The 22,811-nt window shown below is 39.8% G+C and overlaps 2 protein-coding genes across 6 annotated transcripts in view; both read right to left on the reverse strand.

The window, feature by feature from the left end:
• Positions 1-3,490: 3,490 nt before the first annotated feature.
• On the reverse strand, positions 3,491-9,820 carry frzb (frizzled related protein). Its single transcript, XM_064327310.1, has 7 exons — positions 8,546-9,820; positions 8,279-8,314; positions 7,943-8,002; positions 7,589-7,654; positions 7,096-7,300; positions 6,898-6,961; positions 3,491-4,669 (listed from the first exon to the last, which is right to left on the reverse strand). Exons 1-7 carry the CDS (start codon positions 8,997-8,999, stop codon positions 4,595-4,597), a joined length of 960 nt encoding a protein of 319 aa, XP_064183380.1. The 5' UTR covers positions 9,000-9,820; the 3' UTR covers positions 3,491-4,594.
• Positions 9,821-10,043: 223 nt separating this feature from the next.
• Positions 10,044-22,811, reverse strand: part of nckap1 (NCK-associated protein 1) — a 40,969-nt gene continuing 28,201 nt past the window's right edge. For all 5 annotated transcript variants that reach the window (XM_064327305.1, XM_064327304.1, XM_064327307.1 and 2 more), the window contains 15 exons: positions 22,453-22,585; positions 21,029-21,148; positions 20,489-20,628; positions 20,094-20,225; positions 19,129-19,347; positions 18,558-18,688; positions 17,997-18,094; positions 16,204-16,297; positions 15,904-15,986; positions 15,588-15,668; positions 15,402-15,495; positions 14,328-14,444; positions 14,026-14,135; positions 13,134-13,223; positions 10,044-10,958 (listed from right to left, as the gene is read on the reverse strand). In XM_064327305.1, coding sequence (XP_064183375.1) covers positions 10,842-10,958; positions 13,134-13,223; positions 14,026-14,135; positions 14,328-14,444; positions 15,402-15,495; positions 15,588-15,668; positions 15,904-15,986; positions 16,204-16,297; positions 17,997-18,094; positions 18,558-18,688; positions 19,129-19,347; positions 20,094-20,225; positions 20,489-20,628; positions 21,029-21,148; positions 22,453-22,585 — 1,759 coding nt within the window. In that variant the 3' untranslated portion in view covers positions 10,044-10,841. The remainder of the gene's footprint in view (positions 10,959-13,133; positions 13,224-14,025; positions 14,136-14,327; positions 14,445-15,401; positions 15,496-15,587; positions 15,669-15,903; positions 15,987-16,203; positions 16,298-17,996; positions 18,095-18,557; positions 18,689-19,128; positions 19,348-20,093; positions 20,226-20,488; positions 20,629-21,028; positions 21,149-22,452; positions 22,586-22,811) is intronic.

The raw sequence follows: 22,811 nt of genomic DNA on the forward strand, positions 1-22,811 counted from the left end.
GGTTATCACTTGTGTAGATGAGGTAAAATATTCAACTGTGCTCACAAGGGATCACAAGACGTGTGTCCTCTGCAAATAGTGGTGAAGATCTGTGAAAATATTGCTACAGTTCTGCATGGAACCGCCCCTTATCAAAAAGATCCACAAGTCCCTGTCTCACCCCAAGTACAGCAACTCCCACAGTGCACTTAACTGATTTATTGGTTTTGACTTCAAATGTTAGTGTCCTGTAACCACTGTTTCCAACAACATGTCCTTTTCAGTGCATTGGCTCATAGAAAATAAGAATCATTTATTGACATGACCTATTGAACAAAGTTCGTTGGCACTGTAAATCACAGATTTCATTACTTGCTACAGTACTCAGTCTCAACACATCAATCATATTAGATTAAATTGAGACACAATAGAAAGTAGAATCTTTTATCCTCAAATACCATTTAGACAAGCCCTGATGATCATCCATATCCATCCACTCATCGATTATCTAACCCACTTATCCTGGGTCATGAACGGTGCTGGAGCCCTGCATGCATTGGGCGAGAGGCAGGAATACACCATGGACAGGTCGCCAGTCCATCACAGGGCTCACACACACACCATTCAATCATGCAGTTATACACCGGCTGTTGGGGTTGGAGGAATTTCTATGTACATAGCCTGACAAAATATGTCTGTATGCTTCCAAATTCATCCTACTGCTGCCACGCTCTGTTACATCATCCATAAGGATGAGTGAGCCTGTGCCAGAAGCAGCCATACATGGCCAAGCCATGAATTGCCTCCTCCATATTTCACAGCTGGGGGGGGGGGGGAGGTTCTTTGGATCATGGGCTGTTCTCTCCTTTCTCCACGCTGTTGGCTTTCCATTACTTTGGCAACAGTTTATTTTAATCTCAGCTGTCCATGAAAATTTGTTGCAAAACTACTTTTTGGTGAATTCTAATCTGGCCTTTTGATTCTTGCTGCTGATGAGAGGTTTGCGTCTTACAGCGTAGCCTCTTTAATTCGGGTCTCAAAGTCTTCTGTGTACACTGGCTTGAGATATGTACCTCTTCCCTCTGGAGATGTTGGTAATGTCACTAACCCTTGTTTTATAGTTTTTCTTCTCAGCTCTTAGGATTTGTCCACCAGTGTGTGGGCTTTTCGTTTTCAAGACTTTCCAAACTGCTGTACTTGAAATACCCAGGTTCTGTGCCATCTTTCTGAATTAATTCTTCTGTTCTCTCAGCTTACAGATGAGTTGTTTTAACGCAATAGTTACATTCATATGTGTTCTGCCTCCAAATGCAGTCTCCACAGATGAGAACATCCTAGATACAGGCTAAAACCTAGATACTGCTCTTTTATGTGTGAACAATCCATGCAAAAGGAAACAACTGAGCAAAAGCTGACATGTTAATTTTGTACAACTGAAAATGGGGGATTCAACACAAAAACAGCTGTTTCTGTAAACTGGTAAAACATACACTTGTAAATACCATGAAATAAAATCAGATGGTCTGTACTTCAGTCTCATATTAATATTTGATCTCAAATCCAAATGCCTTAAGTATATAGCAAGTATATAGCAAAAATAAAATTCTACCATTACCTTACTTTTGGAGGGCACTATATATGCTTATAAATGCAGTATATGACCAAAAGTGTGTGGACACTCCTTGGCCTAGGGCTGTTTTTCATAGTTTTGGCAAAGCCCCTTAGTTCCAGCAAATCTTAATGCAATAACATTCTAGATGATTCTGTGCTTTGTGGCAGGCCCTTTCCTGTTTCAGCATGATAATGTCCCTGGGCCCACAGCGAGGTCCATGTAAAAATGGTTTTGTTGAAATTGGTGTGGAAGAACTTGACTGGCCTGCACAGAGCCCTGACCTCAACCCCTTCCAACACCTTTGGGATCAATTGGAAAGCAAACTGCAAGCCAGGCCTAATCCCCAATCAGTCCCCAACTAATGCTCTTCTGGCTGAATGGAAGCAAATCCCTGTAGCGGTGCTCCAACATCTAGTACAAAGCCTTCCCAGAGGAGGGGGGTTTGTTATAGCATGAAAGGCTGGACCAACTCCATATTAATGCCCATAATTTTGGATGAGATGTTGGATGAGTAGGTGTCCACACACTTTTGGCCATGTAGTATACCATGAAATAAAAGCTGGTGTCCTTTTGGCCAGTTTTGGCATTGCAGTGGGAATAAGCTCATTGTAGCCCATGTAGCTATATTTAAAATTCTGGAATTGCAGTTGGTACAAAAACAAGCATACCCAGGGGTCCCCCAGGACTAAGTTTGAGCACCACACTACCAGATCATATATTCAGCTGTACCCCCACAGGAATACAAAATGTAAAACACAACCTTCACAACTGACAATGCAAAATGTTCCTTAATACTTTTTTTACAGAATTCTATTGACTGGTTCCATACAATTCTCTACAAAAAATTGTAATGGCCATCATGACTTGAGTACAGTATGTAATATACTGTATAAGAAATGTTACATGTGTAAAACTTCTCACAATTTTACATGTGTCTCCAATGTCTTCTTTCATGGACTGGTGGTATGCTGCACACTCGTATGGGCTGCGGTCATAGACCTTCCATCTTCAGAGAGAGAATTCCTTAGTTGGGTTCAGGAATGGGGAGTGAGGTGGAAGGAACCATGAAGAACTTAGGATGAGCTCCAAACCACTGGGTAGCAGTGGTGAGTGCTGCACCACCACAGTCACTTCTGGGCCTAAGTCTGTCTCTTCTTGGTGATGCGGGTATCATGAAGGGAATATAAGAAAGAGAGAAGTCATGCTGTATTGCATAGCCAAGAGACTACATTGCAGGTCATTACTGTTTCTGGTTTAGACAGCCATTGTTTTCAGAGTGTGGACTTTAGCAGAAAGGTCCCAAACTATTGAGAAAAACTGCAAACTTGGAAAGAATATAAGAATATCAAAATCCAGTCCCGGCATAAAGCCATCCATTTGGGGAAAATACAATGTTTGCCTAAATAATCTGAAAATTAAAGGCATTTTATTTCTGATAAAATGTCTTTTATCGCTACTGAAGAAATTTTCCCTTGATTAGAGCAGAGTGTAGCATCCATGTTTGAACCCAGGAAATTTAAGCTTACAGGAGTCACAATTATCTATACATTGAAGAAAGAGAAATCGTTTGGTTTATCCTGACCTTGTTCTTTTTCCTATGTTATTTCTTGAATTTGGCTCCAAGAAAAGCCAGTCTTTAAAATGGTATTTAAGTTTTATACTCCCTCATTTCATTGACATAGATTTAACATTTTCGTGTCTAACAAATATGTATTGTGTCCTTGCTCTTATCATTCCCCCATTGTTTCTTTTAAATCTATGGTTGTATTATGTATATTTATTATATTACTGTAAAGCACTTTAAACTTGTAGCCTGAAAAGAGCTCTAAAATATATACTGCATATTTAGACAGTTCCATACACCTACAGCATGGCAAAAAACCACATATAGTCAAAACATTTCAGTGAAGCTTTTTTTTTTAATTGAACATGTGAGTACTGTACCAAAAATGCATGCTGGAATGAGCACCAAATTTAACTCATGTACATTTGTCACCTTTTTGTTTTACCCCCTGATCTTCATTTGAGTAGATGTTGTAAACTACAACCACTTTTCGAGACAGAAGTGCCGGCAAGCCTCAGCAGTGACACAAGCCAGACATATTTAAAAGAAAGTAACAGGTTTACATACTGAACTTGACTGATAGCTCACATCACTTGTTTAATACAAGCATTATAAGAGTGCTATGAACCAGTAAATCAATTTAAAAAAGGAATGGAAAGTTCAACAGAAAAAAGCCCTTTGACCAAAGCCATTTGCCAGACAGATAAGGCATCCATAGAATTCCATGGAATGTACATACCGTGTGAGCAAACCAATGGCATGTTTAATACAAACAGATAATATGTATTAAAATAGCAATTGTGTAAATCTGTTTTAAAGTGGAAATTTTATGTAAGAATATTATTTGGTTTTGTCCTTGATACCATTTAGTCCAAGCCTCAGATCATTCTGATGTTCTCTGTGACTCCTGCCAAAAAATGTTGTTTTTTTCTCCTCCGATCTTCAGAGCTCGTCCTTTGAAGTTAAGACAGTCCTCTTCTGGGTGTATACATTTGAGCTGCAACCAGAACAGCTTGCTAAAATTCCATTTGTCTTTACATACGCATAAAGCTGAATAAAATGTGGTTGTTTCATGGACACCTCCACCTCTGCCAGCGTACAGCCGTTAAATAAATATCCGGCCCTCCTCTTCAGACCCTTTGTATAGCATTCACTCACACAAAAGCCTCACCCCTCTGTGAGTCCAAAGCCAGAGGCTTGTCCAACACTTCCTACAGCGCTATTAAAACAAACACTACTTGCGTGCAAGTGAACTAATGAAAAGCAAACAAAAACTTACAACAAAAAAAAATAGAAAAATATATAAAAACAATCTACATTCAACTAAACGGCAGTTAATGTCACAATAAAAAAGAATGTGTAATAGTGCAATTTTTTTCACTTGTTTCTCTTGGCTCCACATTTTGATAGCGCTGCTTCCCACGGACGCGGTTTTCATTTCAGTGACGGCTTCTCCTCGGGTTTCCTCTCCCTGCGCTTCCCCTGCTTTGATTGCGGAGTGCTTGGTCCCACCGCTAAAATGACACAGTCACACAGCGCTGAGTTGTCTGCCTGCACAGTCACAAATTTTAACATAAAACCACATTGATCCAGAGACTTTAGGACTATAGCACTTAAGAGGGTTCTTTGAGTCCGGTGCTTACAATAATAATTAATCCTATTAAAAATGGCTGGGCTGCACAGCCTGAAGTGAAACTAAACTGAAAATTATTTTTCATTTGGTGCTTCCAGTAAGTCATGAAAAAAATCAAAATCAGGTTGCTGGGCAGCATGAATATTCAGTAATATATTCTTTAAAAAAAACATTGGGGAGGTTTATGGGAAACAGTACTTGGTGGGGGATTTCAAAAAGGGGAAAAGTCTTGAAAAAGATTTTGAGAAAAAAAATTGGGTTGAGGAACTCAAAGGCATCTGGCAACATTGGCAAGCATGCAGCTACAGAGATTACTTCCCTCAGGATTTCAGCTCACATACCCTCCACAAAATTGACCCTGATTTTTCTAGACGGTGCCTGTTTTTCTTCAGCTGTCAAACTCAGCCCATCTGCTCCCTGCTCCCTGGTTTAACGGACTGACAAAAGGCTGTATTACTCAAGTCGAGGATGACCTTAAAAGTTTGAAAGGACATACAATCTCAGTCTATGTGCTTTAGAGCATAAGGGTGCTGTTTTCTTAACCAATGGACATATTTCCCTGACTGTGAGAAGATACTGTTGTGATTCCATAAAACTTTGGACTAAAGACTGGGGGGCCCCTTACACATTATTACAGGGTAAAAATGTCCTTAATCTCAACAGGGTGTCAGTTCATCCAGGAAATCTCTCAGCTTTGAAATAAAGTGTACAGTGGTAAGGCGAATTAAAAAAAAAATAATAAACAGAATTTCATTTTGTGGAAGCCCAGAATGAAAGTTTAAGTGTTTGAGCTAAGTATTCACTTATTTTGCTAGCAGAGTAACTAAAACAGAACATGTTTTCTTTTATCACCAATTGTCTCATTTTTAGCAACAAAATCTAAGTGATTCTATATTGAATACTTATGGGCAGGAATTTTATAATTTGATGGAATGCACACCAGCTTGACTCTAAAAATACAACTGTCTTTCAATGTATGTTATATCTTGCATTTCCAAAAACAAAACTATTCAGAAAGTGAGATTATTTTAATATTACATGACATTACATTAGAGCGTTGTTTGTTATTTGTGATATGCACTATATCTGGACACCCCTTGGTCAGGGGCTGTTTTTCATGGTTTGGGCTAAGCCCCTTAGTTCCAGTGAAGGCAAATCTTAATGCAATGACATTCTAGATGATTCAATGCTCCAAAATCTAGTATAAGGCCTTCTCAGAAGAGTGGAGGTTGTTATAGCTGCAAAGGGAGGACCAACTCCATATTAATGTCTATAGTTTTGGATGAGATGTTGGATTTCAGGTGTCCACATACAATTTGGAAATGTAGTGTATGTGCGATGTGGTTTGAATAAACTTAGTTACAGTAACATAAAACGTCCAAGGTACATAACTGATAAACTTATGTATCAAACTCAAGAAATAGAGATACAAGTTTTTTTTTTTTACAATGCAGCAATATATATATAGACATTTACTTTTTATTTCATTCCCTATGTATTATACCCCAGTCATAGATGCAGGGATGTCCCATTGCTGCAATATTCCATGTAACTGGTACAGCTGCCACTAGCTGGCTTCAGGTGGCTAATCGACCAGAGGACCCTCCCATCCAGGGAGTTGCTATGGCCAAATGTGTGCCATTGTGGGGTATTCAATAATACAATTACTTCTAGTAATGCCAGGATTTTATCACTGAATCAGTGCACAAAGAAGAAGTGCCTCATATAGATATGCCATCCAGAAGCCACCTTTCCATTGGTTTGGAGCCCTTGCAACTTAATGCAATGATGAGCATCATTTGATAATCACCTGGCCAAAATGCCTCATTATTCAAACTAAAGGTGTGCACTTCTTGTAATAATGTTTTACTTATTAGCCACTTGTCAAGCAGCCTACACCTCAACCATGTTTATACTTGATGACTCATACAATTTTGCCTGGATTACTTTAATATTTGCCCTTACCTTTGACTCACAAATAAATTAGTAATATTTTATAATTCATTTTTGTAATCACTGGGAAAACATATTTGTGAAGAAAAAAAAAACACAAACATTGGTTTTCCATTATGAGTAGACCTTTGTGCTGTTCAGTAACATTATCGGTACCTTAACCTTCCTTCCCACCCGGTCCTTCCACTTCTGTGCAACGGACCCTTCAATAAGCAGTAACCTGGAACAAAACAATTAAAATATACGACATGAACAGTATTAGCAAATCAAATTATGTTGGCAACCCTGCGGGACAATCCAAAGGTCCATTCATGAAGTGCTTTACAGAGATTGACGCAGACTGGGGAGCAGTACCTTGAGCGTTCCTCATTCTCATAGCCCATGATGATGTACTCCTCATTGGCTGTGAGAGGAGGGCACGGACAGCCTGAATTGTAGTAAAGTGTTACTATGTCACGGGGAATGTTGACCAATGATGACTTAAGAATGTCCTTAACTTCCACGATTGCACTCAAGTCATGATTTCGTCTTCTTATTTCTTTAACTTTTGCTCGAATTACTGCAGAGGAAACAATAAAACCAGCTGTGATTTGGATAACAATGAATGCTCCAAAACAATTCCTGAATAGGAGCCTTCAGCAGGAGAATTATTGATATATCAACATTATTCTCATACAATCTTGTTCAATGAACAAGAAAAAATGCAAGGATTTAATTGGCAATATTTACTTTCATAGACTGCTCATATTTGGGTACTGCTCTGTACTTGCTATATCAAACGTCTTTATTTCTTATACATCAGTATTGCATTTAGCTTTTAAACAATAAAACAGCAAAGAAAACTTACCATAATTGTAATTATTTTTTAAATATGTCTTCTGGCCAAGTCTCACTGTCTTGCATTTGCATGGATCTAGGGAACACCAATTAATAAATAAGCGAATGCATTATTATTATTATTATTATTATTATTATTATTATTAGTAGTAGTAGTAGTAGTATTACTACTACTACTACTACTATTACAACAAAACACGGGGAAATTAAATATACACTTTCAAAGTTCATGGAATAATATAGTATGAAGACTGGGGTTCAATCAACATTTGACCTTAACTAAAACTTTGACAAAAAATTAAAGTGTGTTAAAATATATGTTTATGGGATAGAAACTGTATTAAATCAAATGCATGAAATATACCATCGTTGGAGCCCTTGCAGTTGACATTGTGAGAATCCATAGGAAAGTCTGGGCTTGACTCTATAATGCAGACAGAGGTCAAGTTTTTGGACTAAAACTGCGACGCAAATCATGCATAGTGGTAAAGGCACAGAGCTACTAAAGATCCTCTCCTATGTATTCTTCAGATAAAACATGCATAAAACAGAGGTTTCGTATTTAACACACAGCATATCACCGCTTTGTAGTAGCAAACGCCTCAATCGGCAAGAAGGCTAAACATATTAACTGAATAGCCTACTTAATAAGTAAAAAGGCTAAACATATTAATTGAATACTTGCTGATAGTTTCCTTACCTGGTGGGCATTTTGAGAAGTCTTGAAAGGAATTATCTTGTAAAAAGATATTTAAAAAAAGAAAAAAAAGAAAGAAAAACAATTGTTGAATATATGCATTTAGGAATTACCGGGTAGTCACATGCAACTAATGGCATATCTTCTATATTTTCACCACATGCAACTAATGGCATGTATACTACATTTTCACCACAAATAAACGCGTTTAACTATGTAAGCATATAGGCTACTTAAAGTTGTGAGATTATAATTGGCTACTATATTTACCCGGTCCATCAGCTTTGACTATAGCCTCCGGCGAGATACAAACACCTCTGTCATAAACCGGCAGCTCGTCGCAGGCTAGGCTTTCGGGCCATGTATGGTTGTATTTCTTCATAACGGGTTCACAACCACACTTTGCTCTCTCGCAAACGGACTTGCAAGGCTTGATCGGATCATGCTGGAAGTCTATAGTGCAAATCGGCGCGTACATCGCGCACAGGAAGAACAACAGGTCCTCGCTGCACTGGGTGCCCAGCAGCCCCTCGAACTGCTCAATGGCCAGGACTGCGTTCGCTTGCGTGCTGTGATGAAGATGGTTTGGCATCTTTGTCATGTTCCAGGGCATCGATCTGCACATCGGGATCCGGACAAGCTCACAAGACGCTGCTGTTGAGCGGGGTATGTCAATGAGGCAGGCAACAGCAAGGAAAGTTATGTACATTTCGTATGAAAACATACTTCGAAATATGATACAATTTTTTTTTCAGGAATTGATCAAAGCATAAATATTTCAGTTACAACGAATAAAAACTTATATAAATCTGAAATAGCCTGGTCCGCAAAGAGAACTGAAATCAACTAATCACTTAAGCTGAACACATGCTTGCGCATAATTGTAGAGGCTCAATGTTGCTGTTCATCTCCCAAAAAAAGCGAGGTGAGATCATTTGGGTGAAAAAAACCGAACGATTCAGGAGTTGGTTGTGTTGCATTAATTTTTCATTCCTGTGTCCACAAGTCCATAGCGTTCGGTGTTCAGTCTGATGCCAGCTCGCTCTCGCGTCCTGCGATTCCAGCACTCAATGGCTTAACTCTACAGGACGAGCTTTTTTGTTAGCAAAATCTACGAAGCCCGACCCTCCTCACACACATGCCATAAACAAAGCAAAACTGACCATTAATTAATCGCCGTTTTAAAATATATTGTATATTTGAAGGGTAGAATCCAAATGTAACGATACCAAGCGTTTCTTTAGTGTTGAATGGATTGGTACTGTTAATGCTATAGTAATTGGGTTTCAAAACCGAATTGTCGAATTACTGTTATTGGAGGTTAAGTTACATTGCAAACATACTGGGGCAGAGGTATTCACTGTTCAAGAACTGCTTCAAGATCATCTTCAAATAAAATAGTACATATCTAACAGATTAAAAGTAAAATCTGCTCACTTCACATTAAGATCTAAATACCATGACGTCCAGGGGACATTCTGAAGAACATTCCACCTTTCCATGCATCCTAGAAACATAAACTGCGACTAACTGCTCGTGGAGTGTGCTGCATAAACACATGACAAATATTGTTTCAAGTCAACCTCAGTTTTGACCCCTCCCCACAGCTGGTGTACATGTCGGTCATGTGACTAAAATTGATCAGAAATCTAATCTGAATAGATATCCTGAAAATTCAACTACATGCTTAAATATAGAATTGTGTGGGTAAAAAGCTGAAATTACATCACATTTGTCTATTCAGTTTTGCAGAAATAAGAAACAGACCGTGGATATAACTAATGTTTATTTATGTTATGGAAGTTACACTGGAATTTCCAAAAATTGAAAACATACAAAACGTGGTCAAGGGAGAACAATTTATAAACATTCAATAAATATGTAAGAATGTTTATCATACCATACAGACAGGTACAATGGGCATGTTAATGCCAACACGGCATCATGATAGTTAGTTAAAAAAATTATACTATGCTTTGTACAAACACCATCCGCTGTCTATAATTTTATGCACTTACCAACAATTTGTCTCAGTTCCAAACCAAATGAGATGCTGTAGTGTAAATAATTTGGCAAATATTTCAGAAAACGTAAGTGTAAAACAAAATGATGCAAGTCCACAAAAAATGCACATAAATCACAGATGAAATCTAGAACGACATTCTAAAAAGAATCACCGAGTATCATTGAAACATTTGACAATAAACAAGCAAAATACTCTGCATGATTGTAGATGTTTAAAACTCACCCTCCCCCCCAGAGTGTTTTTGATTTTTTTTCATGTATTTTTTTTTTTTTTTTTTTAGTATTGAAACACAGAGATGCTTTTTCAAAAATTCAATTTAGTAGTGTAATTATCATCAACCGAGCTTGTATGTTACTATAACTGTTATAGGAAACAACTGGTCATTAATACAACTGAAAATATGAAAAAAAGGTCTGATCCCAGAACAAAAAATCATTTCGGTTGTTTTAAGACTGTAATGTAAAACAAACCTATGGTGGTCTGTGTTGCCAAGAAACCTTTTTCTTGACTATATGCACCTTGGCCCCAGGTAAGCAACGTTTACGCAGAAGAAGTGACACTCTGCTTGTAGACGGCATGGTAGGCGTTTCTCAGCAGGACGTAGGGGAAGCAAGACTCCAGCAGGTCCATGGTGAGAAATGGGGATTCTTGCACAATCTGGCACAAAAATGTGAGAAAACCACAGGTTTGTTGTGACAGAGGGATGTTTATGTTGTCCATCTACGGTTTATCTATTTTATATTTTTGTGGTTTTAGGAGAAATGTGTGTCAATTAGGCATGCAAATTTACTGACCGTCTTGACAGAACCTTCCCCAATTATTGTATATAATGCTCAGATTCTGAAGTCGTTTAAATAGCAGTACAACCTACACCAACATTGCACTCCAGAACACAAGACGGGTCATTTTTCCACTCCATACAAAGAAAGTACACACCACAATGGATTACTCTCCAAGACATATTAGCATATTATTCTTACCAATAACTAAACATAATTATACAGTAAACCATTGTTCCTGGGAAAAATAAAGCACTGTTATGGTTTTTATGATTAACATATGTATATGTTTAATGGCTAAACATACTGTACACAGTGAACTACCTATAGCAAAACAGCAATGACCCTGTTAGGGTACTGAAGTTAACAATAAGCTAATTGTGAGCTAAGGGAATATGCTTTTGAGATAGTTTTGTGTGTTTGTACATGATGGGTACGCAAAAATGTTTGATTGGTGCCTGTTTATACAGTATGTTGGAGACTGCTACGTGACTTCACTATTGATTGTGTATATGTATATTTGTGAGACTGTCATTCGTCAGTGTGCATTTTATTTGGGTGCGAGTATATGTTTGTGCAGATTTCAGTGGAACCAGTGTGACATGGTCAACAATGACCAGTGTAGTTAGACCATCAACATACTTGCTTGAAATGCAAATGCATATAAATTTGAAGTCTGTAGTGCCTTCTTTCATTATTAAGATAAGTTGTAGGCAAGTTATTTTTACTAAAAGAAAGCTTGATATATGATACTGTAAATGACTGCAATTGATCCTGGCCCTCCTTGGCCCAAAACATCTGAAACATCGCAGTCCACACCAGTCTACAGCATATAAAAATATACTCATTCCTAACTAGCTGGCAGCTGCTTTGTTGGTAACCAAGGCAGTTTTGCTACACCTACATGAAGTTGATTGACATCAAATTAACAAGCAGGAGTACAAAGTCAAATATTATTTCTCAGAATGTCATATTTAACAGTCTGTATTTTACAGTAAAGCAATACAATTATGGCTCTATAGTTCAGTATTGCATGATAAATAATAAATCATCACGTCTTTATGAAGTATGAAGTAACCCTTTTCTCCACGTAGGTTTCAACAACATGTGTCATTCATCAAAAGCCATATTTCAACCATTATTCAGAGAATTATCTTGGTGACAATAGGTCTGACTCTGAGTTAAGGGAATTAGTACTATGTGCTAAGTATTTGTCCCTTGACTTGCTAGATGTTCATTTGTTATTCCGCAATATCAAGGGCCATAAACAATATATACATTTTTGAACGTTCCAGAAGTTTTGAGTGCATCTTCTCTCACATAGACATGTCAAACTTCATAAGGACTTTTAACAGATCATATCTTACACTGTTATTTAGCCACTTACCTTTTGTGGTTTTTGAGTAAATACATTTTAAAATAAAAAAATTGTGAATAATGATGTAATCTTCACGGACTCACTGCAGGCTTGAGCTTGGAATGTATACCCGAGATAAACAATAGTCTTTGCCTGCCTATGTGACAAATCCACACACATCCACTTTCAAAAGAGCAGATAAGATGCATGGGACATAGCCATCTAAACTGTTATGATACTCCTTTGGACATGTTCTAGCAACAACATTTATCAATTCAGGTAGCTGGTCATATAACTCACAGCCAGAAGGGCACAGCTATATTTACCCAAGTAAAGTGATGTAGCTAGCTTGCCAGCAGCTAGAGTTGAACATCAACACACAAGTAGTAAGCCAAATACTTAACTTAATACAAATACAGCTACCAACCAAGCTTTTGGTGATTCTAACTATTATATACCTCGGTAAGAATCTGCAATTACTGCTGTAAAACTGCATTCCCCAGACAACTCAAGGTTGTCAACCATAGGTTCTCAGCTGCAACACAGATCTAATTTTAATTAGGAGAGGTTAGTATCCAAATTTGTTGTTCAACACTTGCCGGGGATAAATAGTTCCCTGAAAAAAGTGAGGGGGAACCTCTCCTCCCCATAAACTATATACAGAGAGCCACTAGCTCTCAGTACAAACTGACTCACCATGTCAAGGAGCAAATAAACAGATTCTCTGTTCCGCGTTGTTGTTTTATCTGTCTCTTGGCCAATCTTCAGTAAGCTGGATGAAGCAAGCTGAAACAGATGATATGTTAGTGCCAAATATGTTCAGATAGAAAATTGATATCAATGCATATAATTTTAATCTTCTATTATAAATGATTAGTTAAAAATAACTTTGTATAGTTTATGGAAATTGATTCTACCAGCAAAACTGAAATAATACTCAATGGATATCACATCAAGAATATTCTGACATAATCATAATAATATGTATGCAACAATGTTTGATTATCACAAGAATGCCTAGCTTGTTGTCATTCTATGCAAATAAGATGCATGTTCATGCAACAGCTAAAGTGTCAAATTTAGAAGTATTGTGTCATAAAAATAATCCAGAATATACGACTAGTTGGTAATGAATCAAGTGTGCACATGATGTTAAAGCCAAACAAAAAAATGTGAAACATCTTTTGATTTCTGTGTTACTGCATTTTTGAGGAGTTTAAAGTTTGAGGGTAGCCCTTATGAACTTGATTTGCTTTCCAAAAGGAAACAAATTCTTCCTGGAAAAAGATAAAATAGGGTCCATATGCTTTCAGTAATGCAGAAAGCTCAAGGTCTTTCAGGAAAATATATCTTAGACACAATGAATGATTTACAATCACCGGCATTTATGAAAAATTTATATTAAAAAATCCTGGTTGGGAATGTATACACACAAATACATAAATAATTTTTCTCCCTAAACCTTGATACAGTAAACGCTTGCATGAAAAGCAAAATGCATATGAAACATTGCAGAACATGGTAAAATCAGAATATGAGCACAAACGTCTGCTAGTGTAAAGTTCATCACTTTACAATTCGTACTTACAGCCAGAAATTCTTTCAGCCGATCTTCAATGCTTCCCTTGTGAATGGTAAACAGGGCAGCAGCTATCTGGTTTATAGCTTTTGCCAGACAATGAATGTTGTTGCAGTGCCCTGAAAAAAATATTTGGGGTCAGAATGTACACTTCATACTACCAAAACAATTAAATGTACCAGAATTGTGTGAACCCCCCCCCCCCCCAACCCCCCCACCCCCCCACCCATCCAAAAGATAAATTTGCAGAGAAACTACAACCTGTTGGCTGTCATTTGTTTGGAAACTTAGCAGTTCAAATGGATTGTCACCTTCGATCGCTGGGCTGTACTGTGACATAACGTTGCTTGCCAAGGTCGGCATGGAAACGGCCACAAACACCATCAGTAGGCAGGCGATCTTATACTCCTCCTCGGGACTGATGTTCTCTGTTAACAAGGAAAGAGAAGGCTGTCAAGACATTGGATTGGTCGTTCACAACTAGGAAGCTGTCTAACAAACAAAAGACACTTGGAGGGTCCATTCTCAAACTCAGACAGTGTCCCTGATGCAAAACCAGCACAGAGAGCCAAAATAAACTGCAGTAACATGCAGCAATTAACTCTAATTCACATGCACAGAACACCATTTGGAAATGATTCAAATAAAGCAAGCCAGGGTCAACAAAGCTTAACAGGACTATTTTGATAAGAAAAAGGTTTATGTTAAAACAGTGGGGGCATGTAACAAATAATCCTGTGCACACCAGAGGACTGAAATCCCAAAGGCACAGAGATGTGGGAAAGTTAGAGGGTTTGGTATTCTGCATTTCCTCTCCTGTTTTGGAACAAGGGCTCGAAACCCAGGGGTGACACATTTTACAATGTTTCAAACAGTTCAGAAAATGGTTAAAAAAAAAAAAAAAAAATCATAAGTGTGCCTTATGTTAAAGAACCAGAGAAGTGAAAACATAGGCCCTTCCACACTGAACTGCATCCTCCATGTGGGGACTGCCGTGCGGATGGCGGGGACGGCCTGTATAAGAGCACACCCGCCGCCATTATTCTGCAGTTACACTCAATGTGTATTCAAGTGCATGGCACCATCTCTGCTGGGTCAGATCGGAACATAGGTAGGTTACACTGAATGTCTAACATGTGAGAGCACTTAAGGATTTCAGCGCTGTGACCAATCATCTCCTACTTGCTATTAAGTACAAGGAGCAGTACACAAAGTTCTTGGTTTCCAGTAAATCATTTGGCAGAACTGGTTGTGGAAATATTTGGTGTCCGCCCTTTTGGCAGACAAACTGCTCCATAATTGCATCCTCCCTCTGAAAACTGTCAGGACCTACACTAATTTGATGAAAGTTTTTTCCATTGTGGGCATTAGGGTGCCACACTCACCGGACTTCTGTGAGGACAGGGCCACCACCAAGGCGGGGTCGATCTCGCAGGGCAGCCCTGCAGCTGAGGACAGCTCGTACACGTTCATCGCCACCTGGAACAAGCAAGAGGGGAAAAGTGACGCCCCAGAAACACCAATGAATTGGCTATGCCAACATTCCCAAGGACTCCCATGAAGTCTCCTACCTTCATGTCTGTTTCTCTGGGAATGTGGTCCTTAAAATCCTCCACAGAGCTCACGAGGAATGGAATGTGACAGGACAGCACCTTAAAATATAGGAGATTTATTAATCACAGTAGTTTTGGCATAATGACTTTCTGCTTTTTTCATTACAACCCAATTGCCAAAATTGCCAGAACAATCAGAATTATTTAGAACAGTTTGAAGTCCAGAATTCCATGTAAATAGCACACTAAACATAGTGGTTCCAGACCAATAATTTACCATTGCTTGTTTCAACTAGGAAAAAGAAGGACTCAAAATACAAAATACAAGACTTACATCTCTGAGCGCCTCCTGGGCCAGTGATCGGAATGAGAGAATGACCCCAATTATGGTCATCCGTTTCAGCACACTGTCAACCGCTATAAAGCCCCCACAAATAAGAAGTGAGTCAAACAATGCGTAACTCCTACCAAATACAAGTAAATGTATGTTAGAATTCCTTTCAGTGTGCAATTACATTTTTTATGAGTGCACTAGTCTTGTTCATGGTGTTAAACTTTAAAGCAGGATAGATACTTAAGTCAAAAGTGCTGGCCCTTTTTTTTTTGGCCCTTCTGGTTCTAAAGGTACACCCACACGAGAGTTTCTTGAACAGTGCTGCCATCTGGTCTGGTTTGTCAAAGCTGGTCCTCATCTGGGTCAGAACCTCCACGTTTTCCACCACCAGTTTCTATAAAGGAAAGGATGGAGATGCCGTATGAGGTACTGCTGCAGGACCAGCTTTCAGCCATTTCAAGAGCACACACTGGCCTAAAAAAAATGTGCATCTGCATTTTCCCAATCTTTTTAGTCCAGTGGAGTCTTTTCTTCTTGTTAACAGTACAAAGCAAGGGGTTTTTCAGATCGTAGTTGCTGTTTCTCTTCCTTAAATACACTGAGGTCTTCCTGTAGTTGGTGCAGTTTTATGACTGTTTCTCTTGCTAGACAACAGAAGATATCTGTCTTCTGTCTCTTGATTTTCCTGGTCTTCTCCTGTTAACATTACTTCCCATCAGCTGGAACCTTCTGAGTGTGTACTGAAAACTGCACCTGGAAATATGAAGTTTCTTTCCAATTTCTTGCTGGGAACAACATTGCCACAAAATGTTTACTTGGCACATCTGAACCTAACTCCTTTTCCATATTTCTTGCACCTTTAGTGCCTATTTTACTTGCACAACAGGCAAGGTATTAGGCAACCTGGAGTTTTAAGCAACTTAAGGTAGATTTCACTAAATTTAATTACCCCTCCATCTCCCTCCCACCCCTACACCTCCCACTCTGCAAAACAATTGTATATGTTTCCAATAATTAATTTAATTGTAATTAAAGCCAAAGGAGGCTACTTCCAAGTAGTGTCTAAGATTCTTTTTAAGTTTTTGTGCAACTCTAGATATAAATTTAAAAAAATAAAATTGGTACTTTGCAATCACTCAACCTAGTTTCTTTTTTTTTTTTTTTTAACCACAGGTGGCCTAATACTTTGGGTCTGTATTGTGTGTGTGTGTGTGTGTGTGTGCACGTGTGTGTGGAGAGAGAGTGATGAACAGATAGGCTTTATACTATATAATACAGGGTATATTATTATTATTATTATTATTATTATTAAGATCTGGGCATACTACTAGCGTCTCCTTTTCATTCATTACAAATACTTTATAAAAAAAATAAATAAATAAATAAATAAAAAAAACTTTACAAATGCTAAGAATATATCATCAGATATTAAGCTTGTTTAGTTACCCAAACTGCTTTCAGATGGGGAATGAAAGGTTTGCATGTCAGAGAATAATCCACTCTTGCTAAAGAGTGCGATTAAAACAACAGTTACAATCAAGAATGCAATGTGAAATACAAATCGTTTTTCTGTTGCCATTTTTCAGCTTTGTTTTTCCACTTGAAACCATTGTGTATACATAAGTGACATTTCTGTCAAAACAACAGGGAACGCAGTTTGCTTTTTAAATTCAATGCAGCATTCTAATTTTCCAACGGCAAAATACATACATGTATTTATTTAACACACCTGAGTGTTAAGGTTATGCCCTGAACAAATTCATAAACAAAAGCAAACACTGGTCCAGAACAACGGCGCGCACCTAACAAATACAATGGCTGTGCTTTCACAGATACCTCAAACACAAAACATGCAATAAAAGCTACACAGTAGGAAGATTCACATAAATCCACCTTGCTCTGACTCTAGGAAACACTTTATTAACTAAATAAGGAAAATGCTACATCACAACTCTGGTGTGTTTCCCAGGATAAAACTGTGCTGCTGGCAGCTCCCTGCCTTTCAGACTGCCAACAAAGAGAATAATGAGTTTGGACAGTTTCCCCCTACCCTGACCCAGCCCCTAACCACCTTTGACCCAGTGACCTCTCACCTTGAGCTCAGCCACTTGGGAGGAGATGTGCCACATGAGGCTCTCGCTGAGGAACTTCATACCATAGGGCCCCAGTAGCTCGGACAGAGACCTCATCTCTGCAGGGGACACACACACTTTCCATTACCAACCAGAACAGTGTTAATTGACAGGGTCGTGCACAATTTTCCATCCAGTACACTACACCACGGTTCACTCACAGGCTACCTGGACAGGGTTGGGGGAAAAAAAAAAAAAAACTGGAATTTGTTTGGTTTAAGAGTCCTCAGGGAAGGGATTAATGATTACTGAATATGAAGCAAACAAAAGTAGCTTTGTGTTTGATCTAAGAGGTCATTTCCATTTCCCTTTCAAACATCTTAAGATCTAAATCAACTATACTTTACAAAAAAGAATGCTGTGCACACGCCAGACCAGCAATTCAAAGTAGTACTGTACAACCTCTTTGTCCACCTCTTGGTCCTGTTGAGTTACTTCCTGAGTGAGTGCAATGCACTTTCTGAAATTTCTGAGGGAACATGTGGAAGCCCAATACATCATCATCATGTCCAGCATTCTCACCAGATATATCGGAGTACTCCTCTGCATTAAAGGTCAGCTCGTTCTCAGTGGGGAGGTTGACAAATGCCTTCATGGCCGGGAAGTAAGCAATGTGCCCATTGCTTACCTGCCGCAGTAAGGTTTCCAGGTACCTGTGGAAGAGAAGAGGTGCTCCTAACCATGGCTATTCACATGAGAGGCATATCAAAACCATCCCCTGCCCCCCAAATAATTTCTCTTCACTTTGACTGCAATTTAGAATTGCCAGATGTGTCTTGCGAGTCCCCACCACGCCACTAGTACCCATAAACGAAGCACTTTAGCTGAAGTGCATGCACTCATCCAATGCAAAAGCCTGTAGGCTATTTCGCACCCTACAAGCCATATTGTGAGAACCATACATATGAATGTCATTGGGAGGAATTAAGCCAAATTGGCTGCCATGAATGTCTAGGCTATGGGCCTGGCCTGTGCTCGCTCAACTTTAACGGCTTAGCCATGAAGGGAACCCAAACACCGAAATGTCTCATTAGAATTTGATGCAGAGACTGTCAGAGCACTTTAATGTTTCTGCCACTGGCCTGGCACTCACCAGTTGGTATACAGGCTAGTAATGGTGGGCTCTCCATGACTGTCCAGGTGCTGGGTCTGCTGCAGGAGCACGTTGTTGAACACCCTTGTGATGTCGATCTGGACATAGTTTTCGATGGACTGGAGGACAGTCATGTATGCCCGCACACTGGTTAGGAGCTCAGAGGGCTTGGCAATCTCCTGGGTGGCCTGGTTGTACATGGTCATCCCAACGATCGACCTGAGACAGTATCCAATATGGTAAAATGGTCAGTCGTGGACACCAGGGACAGGGCAGTATTCATTCTCGCCTGGCTATGGGATACAGCATCGGGAACAATAGAACAAACTATGCTGTTTTTAAAATCATGGCACTACGACCAAAAAAAAAAAACTGCATGGATCAACTGTTACACCATGTATAAACAATACATCAAGAACGTCTCTTTTGTTGTGCAGCCTGCTCACTGAGGGTTACTAAAAGTTAAGGGGTGGGACAACACATGGCGATAATAGGCACATATTGCCATGGAATAGAGCGGTTTCTGAGGTTCGCAGCCAGATGGGAGAGAGGTTCGCCAAGAAACCAACGTCACGGCCTTGACTCTCACAGTGGAAAATCCTAGTTGTTCCTCGGTACATGTTTACTTTGTTGGAGAGGCTTGGTTCTTGGCTGCAGTGAAAAAATGGTTGAGCCCAACCTCTGTCTACAGGCCCAATAAATCACACAAATCAAGCCTAGAACTAAGAGCGCTTTTTCCTTTTCAGTTTGCCTTTCACTGAGCACAGCTGAGAGAATTGCAGGAATAAATTTCATAGGACTGGGTATACAGTATCAATTTGTATGTGGCAAAACATACATAATATAGGTATTATTTCACTGGGAGACCATAGTCTTTTAATGAGGGAAATGACTGTGCTTATACCTGCCTTGTACCATTGCATGAAGTGAAATAAATGTATTAGGGTTCAGGCAACTTGACTTACTTGGTGAAGCGGATCTCCAGATGAGATGTCAGGTACTCCCTTGGAGTGAAGGTATGCTCCCAGACCACCATGTTGGGCACATAGTTGATTGAGAAGCACAGCTCCGACAGCGCTGTGTGCAGCTTGTCCAAGCTGGGAAAGCACATCAGAATTGGTGATAATGCAAGGGGTTGGGCCCACTTCTGTGAGTCATTACTGAACCCCCTTGTGATGGAGGCGGGGGAGCGCAAGGGGGGTGTTTGTGTCGTTGTTTTACATTCGGGGGTCAGTGGATTGGGATGACCGCTGACCATGTTTGACAGCTTGGGAGGTAAACTTACCGGGCAGAACTTGATCCTCCATCCCAACCCCCACGACCCCACTGCTGCACGGTAAGCAGAGACGCTGGTGCTTACTTGGTAACCAGAAGCCGGTTCTTCCTCATGCTCTCCACCCCCGGCTTCTCGCGCTCCGGTTCGCCTTTCTTCCCTGTCTGTTTTTTCGACTTCTTGTTCACCGCCTGACTGATGGTTTTGGCGCAGTGTTTTGGCAGTAGCTATGTCAAGGGGAGGAGGGAGGGTAAAAATAAAGGAAACACTTTTTGACACCTGTAACCCATCAAACGTCAGTGAAAGACTGCACCCAGTACCCTGTATTAGGAAGGGTGGGCTCACAGGAAACAGCTGCAATGGCACTGAGAAAACATCTTGAAACCTGCATAACAGTGGCAGATTCCTAACTGCAGAAAATATCTAATAACCTTAGAGTAACTCTTGGAAGACATTCCTACACAAACACAATCTATCCCAATTTTTTGCCCTGCCCTTTTCGCATAGTTTCCCATAAATCATGCAAATTGTATTTTGGCAGGAGCGTGACAAATGAGGGCTGGGAGACGCCTGTGAATGTACCTCCTACTACTAGGGCACATGGTCGCCGTTACGACGACCCCTCACCTGGTCGCTCAGAGTGCACTGCTCAGTGCAGATGTCTGTGATGAGGTTGCGTGCCTGCTTCGCCATTTCGTCCAGGAACATGTTGCACAGGGAGAGGCTGCGGTCACCGATGTGGTGTCGCTGCAGAGAATTGAGGCACAGAATAAAAACGAGCAGGGATTTTATTAAATGGCTGGCTGTGATGACCAGAAATCTGTGAGTCATTTCTTCAAAAACTAAACTGTCGTAAAACTTTCAATATAGAAGTAGTAGAGTACATTAGCAGGTGTTGGGATTCAAAGTTACAAACCCTTCAATTGGATAAAATGTTTTGTCCAAAGGAAATTTATCTATGTTTGTTGTCATTTGTTAATTCTTGGAATTCAAATCAATCAGATCTGGCAAATAAGCCAATGTGAGAGTAACAATTGCAAATGACCATGCCTTTTCATGCAGTGTCACTCCGTCTAAAGGAGGCCCTTGAATGAATCAATGCAAACCTGGGATGAATAAAGGAACTTTAATACTTTAGACCAGAAGGAAGTGTGACCTTTGCTGCATTTGCACAATCTTTTTTCTCTTACTTATAAACCACTGTAAGAATTTTTCTGAGCTAAATGAAAATATTCCTGGAAACTTTTAGAACCTTTCCAAAATAAATAACGCTTGCAGCTGTCTAAAGTTGTGCAAAGTGGACAGAGGAAGAGGAACATTTCAGAGACATGCTGAGAGAGGGGCTTTCGTGTTTGAATAAGGGAAATCCAAGCCTTCTATGGCTCAATAAATCACTTTTATTCCTCTAAGTGCTTTCAGATTGCTTTTTTCTGTAAAAGATCCTTTGACCACTTGCTAACCTATACAAGAATCCTTGTGCACCACTTATTTTAGTAATGGTAAGTAACCAATTAGGAATTTGACCATCCGATTTGCAGCACTCCAATGACAACGAAGAGTACCATATTTTGGAAGGACAAAGTCAAACTGTGAATGAGACAGGCATATTTCAGCTGGGGGAACAAGAATCCACTGTGCACAACTTATGCCTCATGTCTGCAAAACCATGACAGGAACGGTAGTAGCTGCCCTAGTTGTATGGTTCAATTACACATTTAATAAATCATGCTTTTTAGTGCTTTGGTGTAGGGCCCAGTTGAGGGGAAGCAGTGCTGGGTCTCGAATGGTTACATGGCGTTCCCCTGTGCCAGCTCCGATTTACCAGCAGGAACATTTCCTGTGCTGTCACGCGTTTCCTTGTGTCACTCAGGGGAGAAAGAGGTGGAACACTCTCACTCAGGAAGGACATTACTGTACTTGGAGGGAAACCTATTGTTCAGATATCTTGATCGTTTTTGAGGAAGTATAATATTACCATCCATAACACGTGAGATGACGCATTCAAACAGCAGAAGGAAGCTGAACCGGAGATGGTAGAGACGTTTTCTTACCTCCTCTGGACAGAGCTCGTGGGTGCAGCTCATGAAGTGTGTGCAGAGCAGGGGGAAGGAGATGGAGTAGCGTGACTGGGACGGTAGTTCCAGGCACTGCTGAAACATCTTCTCGAATGCACGGCTGTAAAAGCTATTAGAGCAGAGACAGGGAGGGTGAGAGCTGGCAAAATCAAACCGTTCATCTGCAAAACCATATCCTCTCTAAACTGGCTATCTTGTCTGGACCTGGTATGGGGACAGGAAAGGACAGAGTGATATTTCCTAAGTTGTCTGCATTCCTGACATTGGCAGCAAATTAGTTTTTTGCGCAAACTGGAAAAAACACTGAACTGAGAAGTTGAAAGCATCTACTAATA

The sequence above is a fragment of the Anguilla rostrata genome, chromosome 3, assembly GCF_018555375.3.
Source record: "Anguilla rostrata isolate EN2019 chromosome 3, ASM1855537v3, whole genome shotgun sequence".
NCBI lineage: Eukaryota > Metazoa > Chordata > Actinopteri > Anguilliformes > Anguillidae > Anguilla > Anguilla rostrata.

Coding starts and splice junctions, on each gene's coding strand:
- frzb (XM_064327310.1), bottom strand. CDS start 8,999: ATGTTTTCATACGAAATGTACATAACTTTCCTTGCTGTTGCCTGCCTC. Junction 8,315..8,545: donor AGTCAAAGCTGATGGACCGG/GTAAATATAGTA, acceptor TCTTTTTACAAG/ATAATTCCTTTCAAGACTTC. Junction 7,301..7,588: donor AAAAAATAATTACAATTATG/GTAAGTTTTCTT, acceptor TTTCCTCTGCAG/TAATTCGAGCAAAAGTTAAA.